Source organism: Alosa alosa, chromosome 11, assembly GCF_017589495.1.
Source record: "Alosa alosa isolate M-15738 ecotype Scorff River chromosome 11, AALO_Geno_1.1, whole genome shotgun sequence".
Classification (NCBI taxonomy): Eukaryota; Metazoa; Chordata; class Actinopteri; order Clupeiformes; family Clupeidae; genus Alosa; species Alosa alosa.
In genome coordinates, this window is record NC_063199.1 from 7559554 (window position 1) to 7575870 (window position 16317).

The 16317-nt window shown below is 40.9% G+C and overlaps 2 protein-coding genes across 3 annotated transcripts; one reads left to right on the forward strand and one right to left on the reverse strand.

Moving 5' to 3' along the window:
- Nucleotides 1-8886: 8886 nt before the first annotated feature.
- tph1a (tryptophan hydroxylase 1 (tryptophan 5-monooxygenase) a) lies at nucleotides 8887-15031 on the forward strand. Of its 2 annotated transcripts, none has more exons than XM_048256371.1 (11): nucleotides 8887-9096; nucleotides 10780-10941; nucleotides 11069-11243; nucleotides 11483-11589; nucleotides 11690-11757; nucleotides 11949-12145; nucleotides 12459-12594; nucleotides 12901-13027; nucleotides 13196-13291; nucleotides 13485-13618; nucleotides 13922-15031. In XM_048256371.1, the coding sequence occupies exons 1-11, from the start codon at nucleotides 9001-9003 to the stop codon at nucleotides 14094-14096; spliced, it is 1473 nt and encodes a 490-aa protein (XP_048112328.1). In that variant the 5' UTR covers nucleotides 8887-9000; the 3' UTR covers nucleotides 14097-15031. The 2 variants fall into 2 exon arrangements, with proteins under 2 accessions (XP_048112328.1, XP_048112329.1); XM_048256372.1 differs by lacking the exon at nucleotides 8887-9096 and adding an exon at nucleotides 9717-9958.
- A 61-nt stretch (nucleotides 15032-15092) lies between these two features.
- Nucleotides 15093-16301, reverse strand: adat2 (adenosine deaminase tRNA specific 2). Its single transcript, XM_048256378.1, has one exon. It carries the CDS (start codon nucleotides 16061-16063, stop codon nucleotides 15479-15481), a length of 585 nt encoding a protein of 194 aa, XP_048112335.1. The 5' UTR covers nucleotides 16064-16301; the 3' UTR covers nucleotides 15093-15478.
- Nucleotides 16302-16317: the final 16 nt, after the last annotated feature.

The window sequence follows — 16317 nt, forward strand, 5'->3', positions numbered from 1 at the left end:
CAAATCCTTACCAGAAACACCAACAGTCAATATATTCATCCAAATCCTAGTTTCGTTTGTTTTATGGACTACTAGGTGGTCGTGGAAGAGATCGTTAAAACATTATTTGTCTCGTAAGCGGAACCAAAGTTTCACAGGCACCGTTGTGGTAGAACAAAGGACCTACAACCTCGTCCTTTCATTGGAGAGTCGCCTCGCGTTCAACGGATTAATTTGCATAAAGATGGGCTTCGCCATTTTGGGCTTCGCCATTTTGTGATCCGTGACCGTGTCGTGCAAGTGGATCGGTACCGTGACGGTACTGATCCACTTGCACGACACTTCATTTTGTCGTGTCGCATTCCACTCTAGTCCTATGGGTGACGTCAAGCGACTTTAACGCACCCGCAAAGCATTCCGGGAAGGCAGTGCTGCATTTGAAAATATGTCGCGCGTCAAAAAGCTGGGCGAAGCCCATCTTTATGCAAATGAATCCGTTGAACGCGAGGCGACTCTCCAATGAAAGGACGAGGTTGTAGGTCCTTTGTTCTACCACAACGGTGCCTGTGAAACTTTGGTTCCGCTAACAAGACAAATAATGTTTTAACGATCTCTTCCACGACCACCAAGTAGTCCATAAAACAAACGAAACTAGGATTTGGATGAATATATTGACTGTTGGTGTTTCTGGTAAGGATTTGAGATTGCATTGAGTGAGTAGTTTAAATAAAACAAGATTTCCAAATTTTCTAATTTTCAAAGTACTGTTTTTAAAATCTTGAAGCACCTATTTGGATGAAGTAGATTCTTACCTCTCAAAAAAACATGCGGTGCCATCTCAGGCTATCTTATTTATTTATTTATTTATTTACTTTAACAAATAGTCAATGGAGGTACGTGTGCTATGTCAACCCTGTTACCAAAAAAAAAAACAAATATTATTATAAAATAATATGAGTGCTCTTGTAACTATTCATGAATATTATACAAATAATTATGTGTTACATAAATAATTCTGGTGTTGAACACATTAATTATTCGATTTTAGGATTGACAGTAACAGGGTTGACAGTAACAGGGTTGATGAAATATTGTTATTGGCAGCCATTACTAGCCATGTGGTGGACACCATGACACCACATGGTGTGCATTCAAGAGACGTTAAAATGCTGTTAAATATTTACATTTAAATTTTCAATCAAATAATTTTTTAATGCATGATTTTGTGGAAACAGGGTTGACAAAACGAGCTTGTCCCCTTCTGTCAGACAGAGCAAACCCGTAATAAAAGTCATTAAAAGAGAACACTTTTCTGGTCTTTTCACCATTAACTTCCTGGAAGGCAGGGGATATCACTTCCTGAAAATGATGAGACTTTTGGCACAGTTCATTTTCTCCAAAGGGGGTTTTACACATGTAAAATGTTGATTTTTTCATAATTTTAAAAACATTCCAAATAAAATTGTTTAATGATCCATGAACAAACACTTGAGGTTTTTTGTACATGTATTTATTTTTGTGATAATTTGACTTTTTTTTATCCTAAATAGCCAGTGATACTAGACAAGTCATACCGAGGGACAAGCCATTTTTACAGTTTTTGCAATATTCCTAATACGAAAAGTGCTTAAAATCCTTTAAAAAAAATAATGAATTCTTAAAAAGTAAATAATTTATTTTTACCATTATTATATTTCCTAAAATATAAAATAATTATGAAAAAAATATTGTTAATTCAGCTTTGCAAGACACTTTTGTTTGAGGGACTTAAAATGGCACGTTTTCGTAGAATGACCCTAATGTGTTGTATACTGTTAAGTATGGAATGCGACACGACAAAATGAAGTGTCGTGCAAGTGGATCGGTACCGTAAGGCTTGACCCACTGACCTTTGTTTGTTTCAAAAGCATACTCAAAGTACAAGATGTTACTCTCGTAATTATTTGTGAATCAGTGTGTGTGTGTGTGTGTGTGTGTGTGTGTGTGTGTGTGTGTGTGTGACTTGTGAAGTGTGCTGTCTGGCACGTACAGCGCAGGGAGAGTATGTGCGAGAGGGGTGTTTTCTCCCTCCTGTCCACTTCCTGCCTGCCTGCCTTTAATCAGGGCGTCTTCAGCAGCGTGCTCATCTCTGTGCCCTGTCGACAGAAGCACAAAGGCAGCTTTCCCCTCCGCTCTCCACACCTTCACAGAGGCCCGGCTCCCGGCCGGGCAGTCATCTCCCGACAAAAATATCCTGTGGCCGCCACAACAGCTTTGATGACCATATTATACCCCCCCCCCGTGTTGACCAGGAAATCTCTCTGCATGTGTGGCTTCCCCCGCACCTGCTATTCTCTGTCCGATTTTCCACATCATTATTTTTTTGTTGTCTTACACACGTATACAGTAGGTTTTTAGGAATTCACATGATATCATCATGGGAGTTTTTCTTAAATGGATGAACAGGTTGTGTATGTATTCTGCTGCAGTTAAGAAGTAGAAAAGTACATACTGACTGTATTAAATGTGTCCATGTCGCTTTGCATGAGAGATCATCAATAGTTGATAAGCCTCACCAATTTTATTCATCTTAGACAGCCATTGTATTAGAGCGCACACACATGCTCACATGCTCACATGGTGTCAGTGGGTAGCATATGCTTTTTGTTTGCTCTTTTGAATGCGCTGACCCAACTCAATAAAACATGTATTGCTCTTCTTATTGTGCGTATTCATCTGTGGCGCACAGACGCACATGCATAGACTAAGCTAGCTGTCACTGTTTATACAAGCGCCATTTCATAATACCAAAGCCAACATTTTGTAGTTCCTCATATCACATGGGTACAAATGAGCTCCTTTTTAAAAAAAACTTTTTTTCTTTTTATTTTATTTGGCTGACGCTTTTATCCAAAGTGACTTACAGACGTCAGTTATTTGCAGGGCACTCCCTGGAGCAACTCAGAAGGGCAGCTGGGAATACATCCAGATCAGGTGCCACTACGTACTAGAGTAAGTTACCATATTTTGTGGTATTCATAAACAGGTTTGGTAGTAGGCTTTAAGATGAGTAGCAGATCACTGTGATGTTACATTAGAGGGAGATGTGATGCAGAAGTCCTTGTGTGTGTGTGTGTGTGTGTGTGTGTGTGTGTGTGTGTGTGTGTGTGTTGTAGTGTGCAAAACTAGTTTTGTATACCTCTCTCCCACTCTTCCTCACTCATTTAATTTGTTTATCTGTATGTTTGTTTCAATCATAACTTTCAATCACCAGACACAGATAAGATAGCCATTTGTGCTAGAAAATGCGCTGCATCAATACATTTACTTTACTTACATCTTGCTTGTTTGTCATGTAGGTGGTAGCACATGGGTTTACAGTGTGCTCACGTGTGATATTACTCAGTATCGTGCAGATGGCAGCATATTTCATCATGAGATGCAGATCAGAGAGTGCTACAAACAGGAAACATACAAGTGCATGGGGCCAGACATAAAGAACTTGTTATGTAACAACACAAATGTTACAGTGTTGATTCACATTGTATGACATTTTTCATCCTTCTCATTATTCAAGAGGAGAGATTAGATAGCCACGGTTCTTTTAAACCATAGCCCATTACGAATATATCTTATTAGAGAGATGTATATGTGTGGTTCTCACGTTAATGAGATGAGTACGTAAAATTCCTCTCCGAATATATGTGGCCCTCGCTTTGTCTCCCTTTCTTTCTCTCCTCTGTGAAGCTAAGGGCTCTCCACTAACAGTCCTACAAAGGCCAGAGGAGCAGCCCAACACAATAGCCAGGCACATGGCTGGAATAATGACCAGTCTCATGAACACCCCCCCCCCCCATCACCTTCACTGTGTGTTCAGATCTAGTGTTGACACTGAGGTGGCTTGATGGCATGTTAATTTCCTTTTACATTTCATGCCCACCAAAAATACTTAAAAATGCTGTCATAACAACAACATGTTTAATGAATTGTAGTGCATAAAGAGTATTAGGTGCTCACAGATGAATTACCATGCTAGCATCTTGGTTAATAAAGGTCTCGTAAATGAGCATATTTAGGGGCCATTTGAGAGTGCATGTGTATGTGCATGTGTTTACATTAATGAATTCCATGAGTGAACATCCTTATAATTGTATAAGGGGGAGACGTGCTCAAAAGGAGAGACAAAAGGATACATAGATTTGCCTGGGTTAGAAAAGACTGGCATAGGGTGACAGAGGTATATGTGTGGTTGCTATATTTTTGTCCTCTCCTGTTTGTTTGTCATCTTTGTTTGCTGTCTGTTTTTTCCCAAGTGCTGACGTACCATGATGTTGATGTAGTGAGCACAAAGGAATCTAGCCTAGAAATCTAGATGCACCTTAGCGGCGGCAAATTAATTTGCTCAGCCTGTACGTCTAGTATCAAACCATAGGGATTTCTATTGGCTGATGCCGTGGATGTCATCCAATCACAGCGCTCTATTTTGTTAGAGAGTCTTAAGGCGGGCTTAACAAGATAACGACAGTCCTGCGACGGTGAACAACAAGGAAGGTGGCTATGGCGAACGAAGAGCGGTTGTTTGAATCAGCGTTGGCGTCAACTTTGGAGGAGTTGGACTTTTTTTTTTTTTTTAAACACAATGCACTTAAGTCATTCCTTTCGAAGAAGGATGTATTTGCCGTTTTGCCGACCGGATACGGATATGGTCGTAGCGCATGCCTATTGCATGCCTAGGCAGTTTGAAAGACAATTCTCAGCCCGCCCCTTGGATTAAGCGAGGTGAATGGTTCGATTGCAGACTATACATTTCAATGATATAGGATGGCCCGCCAGGCTAAAAGGAATCCCCTCTGACGTGAAAAAAAAAACAGAATTTCAACACACATCACATATTAGACATATCAATTCTACTTCATTCAAATGTTCTCTGTCTCATCATTCTATTCAAAAACTGCTTGTTTACACACACAGACACACACATACACACACACTCTCTCTCTCTCTCTCTCTCTCTCTCACACTCTCTCTCTCTCTCTCTCACACACACACACACACACACACACACACACACACACACACACACACACACACACACACACACACACACACAAATTGAAATGTACCTCTCAGATAACACTATGAAGACGTCATGTCCAAAACTTGTCTAACGAGTGTGTGTAAAACACATGTTTCACATGTATGTGTGTGTGTGTGTGTGTGTGTGTGTGCCTATTACTCACACTCACACTAGCACACACCTGGTGGAAGACAAACAGACACCCACCTCATTTCAGGGAAAGAAAGAGATAGGTTGGACATGGATGAGGAGATGACAAGAGGGTAGAAGAGAGGAGGATGGGTGGAAGAGACAGAATGAAGGAAAGGAAAGAGAGGGGGATGGGCAAGGAGAGGAAGGGAGAGACCAGGAGGGTCTGATAGAGGGAGGGAGGGAAGGAGGGAGATCAAAGCAGGAGAGCAGGGGTGTGGATTCTGAGAGGTGGGATCGGCAAGAGGCCATCTGCAAAGGCTCTGGCCAAGACATCACAGGAGAGGTCAGTCAGTCATCGTTACTGAAAGGGTTGCACACAGTACTGTGACACACAATATGTAATTACTATAATTCAGATTATAATAAAAATGAGAAATAGAAGATAATGTCAGTCTTCACCATCACTTAGTGGTAGTGTTGCTGCTGAGGTCTGCATATACCCTCCAATAGTAAGTAAGTAAGTAAGTGTTTATTTATAGAGCACATTGGTGACTCTTGGCGTGAACTGCGTAGTGTCATTGAACAGACCCAGAAGCCTTGCTGACTGAAGCACTGATCAGTCTAAACTCGTGAGCATACAGACATGGGCAGTATTTTAATTAGATGTATTTGAAATATGTATTTAGTTACTTTAGCGTATTTTGTCATTTGTATTTTGAAGGATAGGAAAAAATCAAATGTAGTTTATGACAAATACTTTAAGGGATTGTATTTAGAGTATTTCAAATACTTAAATCAAATTCTTTCCTGAAATAAGCAAAAATGTCATCATTAAACATACTACTTATAACCATGACATTAGGCTATGTCTATCATCAAAGTAAAAGATTGTGTCATATTTTCTGAGGTTGGCAATGGCAATGTCCAGTTTAGATGCACAAAAATCATGTGACACACCCTGTAGACCTGTAGCTTGGCCACACCCACTAGATCTCCTTTTAGAGAGATACAGTACTAGTCTGGAACATGATAGTTCACTAGCGTTTCCCCAATTAGCAACGAGAGGGGATGATGCTATAGATTTGAAACCGTAAGGAAAAGAATATGTACATCTATTTACAGCAAAGGTAGGCACACATAGATTGTTTCCTGGCTACCAATGCTGTTTTTTGTAAATCCCTGATCAATGTGATTGGTTAGGTTGGACCCGTGGGTCCCGCGTTAAGGCAACAAAGGTCAACCTTGTTACATTTATTTGAAATGCAGTTTTGTTTCAAATTCCAAGATTACAGTCTTCATATCTGTCTGTAATATTGCTTTTGTTTTGCATAAAATAGTTTTTGATGTATTTGTGCCCACCTCTGAGCATAGATATATGAATCCTAGGTTCTGAGTCAATGGTTGTAAGTGATCTCATCAATACAGGAAGATCGGGACAAACAGACACAAATAGACAGACAGACAGACAGACAGACAGACACACACACACACACACACACACACACACACACACACACACACACACACACACACACACACACACACACACATGCACACACACACACACACACACACACACACACACACAATTCCTACTCATATTCTCTATAGCAATAATCTATCCCATTCACCCCTCCTCTGACACAGGAAGTGCCCCTCACCAGTTCTTCCTCCTCTTTCTCTCTTCCCCCCATTTTTCTTTCTCTAACTCCTTCTCCGTCTTCCTCTTTCTTCTCTTATTATGTAAGTCTATCCACCTGATGATCATGTGTTTGGTCCACATGTGTCCACATGTCTCACATAGGGATGAGGTGGGGGGGTTGTGGGGCTGGTAGTCAAGGCAGAGAGTGCCAGGGATGCTACCCTAAATGCCCACTCCTTTCCACCTCCTTAGTCTTCAGAATCATACACATATGAAATGACTGAATATAGCATGTTATTTCATACCATATACTTAATAGTGGTTAACTAACTGCAGACATTTTTAAATTGTTTGTAGTTTAACCTTTTAAACAGGGACCAATGGATGATTCAAAAGATAGCTACTTCCCACTGAAACAACTAATGCACATGGCTTGCTCTTAGTGTCAGTGGATTTGTATGACTAACTTAATCACTTATGTGACAGCTGGCAGCTCTATATAGTTTTGTTTGCCTTTGATGAATGAGCTTCTTAAGACTACGTCTACACGATCGCCGGGTGTCAGGCCGGTTAGTCAGGTGTGATTACAGTAGTAACCCCTCACATGCCCTCTCTCTCTCAAACATACACACACACACACACACACACACACAGGTTGAGTGTGTTGTGTTGGTGAACTGAAAGGAGTGGGCTCACCTCTGAGCTCCATCCTTGGTAATGGTAATAAAAGTCTGTCAGCATCTTAAACTCTGTCAGATGATCCATCAGATGATCCATGCTGAGCCCCTCAGCCTGTAAACAGCACTCACAACAACCCCAACAACACCGACACCAGTGAGGTCTGGTCCACGAGGGCAGCACGCAGGTGTGGTGAGGTTGATTTGTAAAAGCACTTATCCACCTGACCTCCACTGTAAGACGTGCTGGCCAAGGCCCTTGCACTTGGTGGAGCATCCAACAAGACTGACAAACAAAGTCAAGTAAAACAGAATGGTGGAGTGCGTGTGTATGTGTGTGTGTGTGTGTGTGTGGGGGGGTAAATCCTCTTAAATCTCACTCACAGACCCCTGAGGAGTAAGCCAGCAAGGTCAATGGCAAGGAGGCCAACAGGACAGAGGACAGATTGCCTGCTGCAGAAAGACACAGTTTCCCTGCAAAAATGCTGGTGAAAATAGTTTTAATTGTTTGGACATTGTGTGACATAACATCATAAATAACCATGACATACTGTATCATGATTCAAAAGAATCTCGAGGCAAGTTATATACATCTTAAATTGACATTAAATTCACTTCTGATGAGGAATTGGTGAACAACTTTTGGGCCACAGAGAATCATTATGTGTAATTTTGTATGTACATATTAAATGTGCATGTCTGGATATACATGGAAACAGTCTTCACAACAGGACAGCCAATACAAATACTGCATTATCTACACTGGATGGATGTAGTGTGTTTAAATCAGCATGTCAAATAATACAACCATATTATCATTACCAAAACACGTTATATCACTTCACAAACATCAATATACGCAATTCACAATTTTACTTATTAAAAACGAGAAAATCCCTTCAGATGCACTTTATTTATTTTTCTGCAAAACCCGGATCTGCATAGGCTACTACAGTAAAAGCTTTACATGTTTAAATTAAGTGTCAGAGTGAGCTGAAGAAAGGTTACTCATATAAATCACCCAATTTCAGACGTACTAGGTTTGGGGCGTTGTTTGCAGTTTCCATGCTGGTGATTGCAACTGTTATTGATTTTTCTCTGTTGAACACATAAACGTCGCATATTACGTGGGAAAACACAACTCCTAAAATAGCCTATCTCAAAAATAGTCCTTTCTTCCTAAAGGGTAATGCTAAAATGTCGACGTGTTTCTTTGATCTCAGTTTACGTGCTACAACTCTTTTTGTATGCAGATTGCCAGGAAGTAAAATGAAAAGGTATGCTTTATTTGTGTTTGCCCATGACGCGAGCGCTACTGCTCTTTTTCCATTTGCTGTCTTGGGGCAGATTATCTGGCTTCCGCCTCCCTTCCCTCCTCAAACCCTCCTTTCCTCCCCTACAGGTTGATAAATACCTTGGAGCACTGGGATCTGCATTACTCCATCAGCGCAAAGTTAAACTACAAGAGAAAAAAAGCCTCACTATATTAACCCGTCTAAATAAATAGACTCAGTATGTACTCGAACAAAAGTGAGCAACCGCGCAGGGGACGATCTTTTGACTCCATGAACATTGGCTTGTCTTTCGAAGAGAAACATCTAAATAATGAGGTAAGACATTTATTTATCTAGATCACTCGAGTGTTCAGCGGACTTTTCATTCATATTCATTCATTGCAGGCTTAATCAGTCAGTTACATTTGGTCAATAATCAGTGCAAGATGTCTGAGCAGTTGTGTCTGCAAAATGTGGTTTATGAATATCTATGACCATCGCCCGGCTTCGTAATAAAGCGCTTTAGCAATGTCGCACTTCTCTAAGCCGCAACGTGATCATTTTACATTAAGAAGGCAGGGAGTGCTGGCCATGTTTTACACATGATAATAAATGTATCGAAGTTTTTGTCGTTCAAAGTAGGCTATGCACAGTATAACCTACTGCAATGAAAGGGATGTCTCCACTCTCAACATGTATGGAGTCCGATATAGGGTTTGGATTAATATTTCAGTAGACCATACTTTGAAGTGGGTGGAAAATACACTGCATGTGAAGTTTAAATGATGTGAATCGAGTTTGTCGTATGTATCCAGGTTTCTGGCCTGAATACCTTTGGCAAACAGGTGAAACACACGCACCCCAAGTTACTAGACATCTAATCCTTCACACATATTCTCACAACGTGCTTACACCTGCTCATTGATTGATTAACTACAACCTAATCCCATGTGAGATTTAACCAGGAGGGCACTAATAATAGGCTTGCGCGCGCCTTAAATGAGATTGCACCGGCGGTTCCTCAAGCCAGACACGAGCCGGTCTTTGTTAACTGCTGAAGCACTGTACAGACCTGACCTCTGTTGCTGGCCTTGGCCACCTTGCGCGCTTACTCATGCTGTCACGAATCCACCTGGCAGGGAGACAGGGACAACGGCAACTGGTGTGTCATGCCGTGTCTCCCTCGCGAAGAAGTATGGTCAGTTGACAGTAACTTTTAGATAGAGATATTTTGTTTTGCATATTTTAAGGGAAATTATTTTTTCCCCCTGAAGACAATGCATAGGGTGTAGCTCGGTACTAGAATAGAAGTTTTGCCATGTATTGGTTCTGAACACATTGAAAACAGGCGATTTCACTAACTAGCTGATCTACCTGGCTTAATAATGGTGCTAATTAGAATCAGATGATTAAGTGGGAATGGTTGGAACGAAAATGCGACAGGACTTTCACTTTCTGAAGCTGGACTTTTACGCCTCTGATACTCTGTGGTTTCTCTTCTACATGCTTAAGTAGGCTACATGCGTACATAGAGCGACGATAATCCTTCGCGGAGTAGCTGTCTGCGGGAGCTGTCCAGTCCTGAACCGCGCGGTAGCTGTTCTCGGTACTGAATTGACGCACGTTCCAAATGATTAAAGGTTTTATTCTTCTTCGAGCAAGCATGAGCGGCACGCCGTGCAGAGTCCTATAATCGGATGTTCACTCTGATGCATTCCGATTTCTGTCAACTTCTACAGCGACTACATGGCAGAGAAAAGGGCAACACAACAATAAAAGATGATTCATCTCAACAATTCAGATAAAAAACAAACAAAACAAAAAAAACAACAACAACAACAAAAACCAGCAGCAACGTTCAAAGCAAATCGTAATAACGCACACAATCGAAAAGTAAAATAATCTGTTTCAAGAGAAAGTGCTATAGACTGACTGGCTTCAGCTTTTTATTTGTTAAGCTATTTATTCGTGTTTGCCGAATCATCTTTTACATAATGAAACTTTTCACCGTTTCTGTAGATGAACAAGGTAGCTTTCCCGAAGATCGATGAGAACAAAGACAACAAGACCGACAACAAGACCGACAATAAGACTGCATCAACAGAGAGAAGCCGAGCGGCGATAGTTTTCTCTCTGAAGAATGAAGTTGGAGGATTGGTCAAGGCACTAAAACTTTTTCAGGTAATTCACACTTAATTTCCAAAGCACTTTTGTTTGTTAGCGCTTACCAGCGGTAGACATATACCTGTGCTTAAGTGCCTAGAAAAATACCAAAGTGAATTCAATAGCTTTATCCTCATCATGACAGGAAAATCACGTCAACCTTGTGCATATCGAGTCCCGGAAGTCGAAAAGGCGCAACTCTGAGTTCGAGATCTTTGTGGACTGCGATAGCAACCACGAGCAGCTGAATGAGATAATTCAGCTTCTCAAGAGCCACGTGAACGTTGTAGACATGGACAACTCCACTTTACGCGAAGAAGGTAGGCCTAATTTTATCAGCTTCAAGTGAATTGCATTTTTCTACAATAGCATAATACAATTTCATTGAAATGATTTGCAATAAGTCTTGCCATCACAGCGTGAATGAACTCATGAAAATACTTTCAAGAATATAGTCTATTCATGAAGACATTCTATTAAAATCTCGTAGAGATATTTTAGGCAATACACAGAATGATACCGACGTCTGATCATACACATATTTAATGTCATTGCATAGATGTGGATATGGAAAATGTGCCATGGTTTCCCAAGAAGATATCTGACCTGGACAAGTGTGCCAACCGTGTGCTGATGTATGGATCTGACCTGGATGCAGACCATCCAGTAAGTAGCATTCTAGTTCTCAAAGCGAGTTTGGTCCTTTAATTATTTAGGCAGTTATAAGCAAGCATGATGATTAACTTACACTCTTTTTATGCAAAAGGGCTTCAAAGACAATGTCTACAGGAAGAGAAGAAAGTACTTTGCAGATCTGGCCATGGGCTACAGACAGTAAGTAAAATAGCAACAGTTCAAGACAACTGAAGTTATTTCCCAGGTTAGACCATAAATTGCCATTGAAAATCACAATTTAAAATGTAGGCTATACACCACCATGACTAGGCTAAAATAGAGAGGGACATTTAAAGATAATAAGCTAATTCTCCTTAAAAGACTGAGCTATTCTTCTCTCCAATATTTAGCGGGGATCCTATCCCTCGGATTGAGTTCACGGAGGAAGAGGTGCGAACATGGGGTGTTGTGTTCCGGGAGCTGAATAAGCTGTACCCCACCCATGCCTGCCGCGAATACCTGAAGAACCTGCCACTGCTCACCAAACACTGTCAATACAGAGAGGACAACATTCCGCAGTTGGAGGATGTGTCGCGCTTCCTAAGAGGTGAGACAGGGGGTGCTGCAAGGCTATAAACAACTGCACAAAAAATGGGAAGGTTGTGAATTGTTTTTGTATTGTATGAAAATCAGTATAAGCATTGGTTTATACACCTACATTTACTAAACTCAGGTGTAACTTTGTAGAAACTACTGTTACTAAAAATAAACGATCAATACATCAATAATCAATCATAATTGACTTCTAAATCTGAAAAGTCTCAGGCTGTCAATGAGAAGTGTGGCTGCTTGCCTGATGATATTTTGCTATTTTCTGTCTTTCTGACTTATGACCTGTTTATACCTCTCTCCCTTATCAGAGCGCACAGGCTTCACCATCAGGCCTGTGGCTGGCTACCTCTCCCCCAGAGACTTCCTGGCAGGCCTGGCCTTCCGCTTGTTCCACTGCACGCAGTACGTCAGGCACAGCTCCGACCCGCTGTATACTCCAGAACCGTAAGTACACTCACTCCTGGGTCACCCTGTTTCATTGATCACTCAGCATCAACTCAGCTATCAATGTCAGTTTTAAAGGCATAAGCAATGGTAGAGTCAGTAATTTGTACAGTAAATACTGTGGCTAAACTAAGGCTGTTGAATCGCAAGGACCAGACTCTTTTCAGTTCCTGATTTACATTAACATTAAAAGGCTCTGAATAAATAACTCATGTATAATATTTCTTTTAATCAATAAGCTTGAAAACTGAAACATATATAAGAAGAGCCTTTTATAGTAATGTGAGTTGTAATTGATGTTTCCAGGGACACCTGTCATGAACTGCTGGGCCACGTTCCTCTCCTGGCTGAGCCCAGCTTTGCCCAGTTCTCTCAGGAGATTGGCCTGGCGTCGCTGGGAGCCTCTGATGACTCTGTGCAGAAGCTTGCCACTGTAAGTGCTTTAATGCAAATGCATGAATTACAAACATGAATTCAACGTTTAGATTTGAAGCGGAACAGCTATTAGTCTGAAGTTGTCTCTATAACTTCATGTTTTGTTTCTGAACAATGCAATGGAAACAAAATCATGTCTAATGTGCACTCTGTGTTGTCGTTGCAGTGCTATTTCTTCACAGTGGAGTTTGGCCTTTGCAAACAGGAGGGGAAACTGAGAGCATATGGAGCCGGCCTCCTGTCTTCAATCAGTGAGCTCAAGGTTAGTAATATACACTGTCACTGTATCAGTGTAACATTAATCACATTGTCCAGTGCTTTTGTTGTTCTCAAGTTGTATGTGTGCATATTCATCATTAGAACAGACACAATGTACTAATGTGTTCCCTTTGCTGAGATTAATGTCTCTGATTTGATGATTTCATTGACCAAGTTCCTGTTTTTTCCCCTCTCAGCATGCCCTCTCAGGAAATGCCCGGATTACACCCTTTGACCCCAATGTGACGTGCAACCAGGAGTGTTTAATCACCACTTTCCAGGATGTCTACTTTGTGTCTGACAGCTTTGAGGAGGCCAAGGTGAAGATGAGGTAAGGTTTAATTAGGTTTTAAAAATAAAATATAATATGTAATATAATAACTGTGAGTGGCAGCCTGAACTTTTTTTTTTACATTTTTAAACTTTAACAACAGTACATTTTTATGATTAATGATGATTATTATGAAGCAACACCACAGCTGGTAAACAGCAACTCCATAAGTCTGAACAAACATTCACTCTTTCAACGCTCTGTCATCTCTAAAAAGACTTGTTATCTTTGTGTCTCTCCATGTCTTCTCACTTCATTGTGTGATGCATAATTAACACTATGCTTTTGTGTGTGTTGCCACAGGGAGTTTGCTAAGACCATCAAGCGGCCGTTCACGGTACGCTACAACCCCTACACCCAAAGCGTGGACGTGCTGAAGGACACCATGAGCATCAACAGCGTGGTTGAGGAGCTCCGTCACGAACTGGACATCGTGGGCGATGCGCTCAGCCGACTCAACAAGCAGCTGGGAGTGTGATTGGACCACGAGGTTGCCTTTGGCTCTAGATATCTCCATTCCTTACTCCAGCTTCCTGTGATTACCCTATAATAAGGATAGGATCCTCCACTGGACCACACTGACCTGATCAGTCAGATATGCAGCATATCTGACCTAGATGAGTCAAAGATCTGTATCAGGAACACCTTCTCTTGACAAAAAACAACTGTATGGTATTCTACAGACCTGGGACATGACCAACCTAGGTCTATTACCTTTTAAAGTAACAATAACCTTCGTAGTGTTATTTCTTCATATGAAAAATAGACACAATTAAGTCAACAGCGGTGACCCTCTTACACATTCCACTGATACCAAATATAACAATTTTATGTCAAATACTCAACGCTGAGATATGTAAGATATTTTTTAAATTTAGAGAGCACTCATTTGCTAGCTATCTGTTTGTTTTTTGACTGGTGGTTTTGTTGGTGGTGGATTTATGCAAGGTGGCCATATTAAATATGGAAGCCTTTTATGTTACATGATATTCTTGTAATGTGAATGTCTTTAGAGAAAGAAAAACTGTATTTGTGGCTTTTGAGAGTCTTTATCTTTTGCTTACCTAGACATGATTCACCATCTTTAATGTGATGCTGATTTGTCATTTGTGTGAAGATTGTGCTATTGTGTTCTCAACTCTCCCAAGCCACAGTTTTAGTCTCTCCTATTCAGTTATTCCACATACATCAACAGTGATATTTAAAGTGTAAATAAAATGTTAAATGTATGATCTGTTGTGTGGCAGGCTACTTGTCAATTTGTACCTTGCATTATCCCATAAAGTAGTATTTTAAAGTGTACTGGGTGAAACACTGTTTGAAATGCTAAACTCTGTGTCTCTGTAGCACACATGTAATGGCTGAATATTATATGAACTCTTAATAAAGAGTAATTATTTTTGTACCCTTCAATGAACATCCTTGAAAGTGTTTTTCTATGTCGTGTGTGTGTGGGGAGAGAGAAAGATTAGAGTAATATTTTAGAGTTTATTAACAAAATTAGAACATTATTATATGGTCATTAAAAATCCCCATTACAGTACAGTACAGTACAGTACAGTTACAGTACATTACAGTACAGTAGCAGCCACATAGATGGTCGCAAGCAACGACTGGCCTATAGCCTACTAATCATTGGTGGCTAATGTAGCACTTTTTCCAACAGCAGTAAACAGGATGATTTAGATCAAACTTTATAGGTGGTATTATAGTATCATGGACATGCATCAACAAGATACTTTTCTCCTGTTACTGTTGAGGATGTTGAAACCACTGGTCTTCAAAAATGTCCACTCATTGTACTTTGGCTCCACCTATAGATAACCACAGCCCACAAGCCTCCCACAACCTGCATCATGGCTAGGCTTTCCTCACTTTACACTTTGGAGCGTTTGGATTCTCTTGCTTGTAAAACCTTTTGAGCACGTCAACCGCCTCCTCCGCTCGATAGCCAGAAATGCACTTCAAAGATGAGCCAGTGAGCAGGTCATCATCTGAGGCGATATTGAGAACAGAACCACAGCCACCGAACCTTTCGTTCCCACAGCCGTACACAATCAGAGGGATGTTCACTAAGCGCAAAGCAGCTGAACACATAATGCAGGGCTCCACAGTCACATAAAGTGTGGTCTGTGCACAGACATCTTTGAGATCAAGATCTCTAGAACGACACCACTCCATCACCTGATCGAAGGCCACCATCTCTGCATGTCGAGTGGCATTTTTGGTGTCATTCACTTCATTTCTTCCTTTGCCAATAACCTCATTTCTGTATACCATGAGACAGCCAACTGGTACCTCTCCGTTTTCCAAAGCCTCCGAAGCCATATCAAAAGCTACTTCCATCCACCGTTGAATATCATCCAAGTTAGAAACATTTTGTTTCACTCGATGACTGATGTTACCACAGGTTTGCATTCTGGTCCTCAACCCTTCGCCTCTCATGCCAGAAATCACATCTGAGAAAATCTTGGTGTTGCTTGGCCAGCGCTATTTTTGACCAATTAGGGCTTGACAAACGTAAGTGAAATGGAACAGAAATCAGTTAGAAATTGCCAATTGTCTTAAATTCCTCGCCATGAGACATGTTTTAGGTTTTTTAGACATGTTCGGCGTTTCGGCGAGTGTTGTATGCCTGTTCGACTGACTCCTTCCTGTCCTTCGTGTAGTGACGTCATCACACCGCGCGCATTGCAATG

Coding starts and splice junctions, on each gene's coding strand:
- tph1a (XM_048256371.1), top strand. CDS start 9,001: ATGTACTCGAACAAAAGTGAGCAACCGCGCAGGGGACGATCTTTTGAC. Junction 13,028..13,195: donor CTGTGCAGAAGCTTGCCACT/GTAAGTGCTTTA, acceptor TTGTCGTTGCAG/TGCTATTTCTTCACAGTGGA. Junction 13,619..13,921: donor GAGGCCAAGGTGAAGATGAG/GTAAGGTTTAAT, acceptor GTGTTGCCACAG/GGAGTTTGCTAAGACCATCA.
- adat2 (XM_048256378.1), bottom strand. CDS start 16,063: ATGAGAGGCGAAGGGTTGAGGACCAGAATGCAAACCTGTGGTAACATC.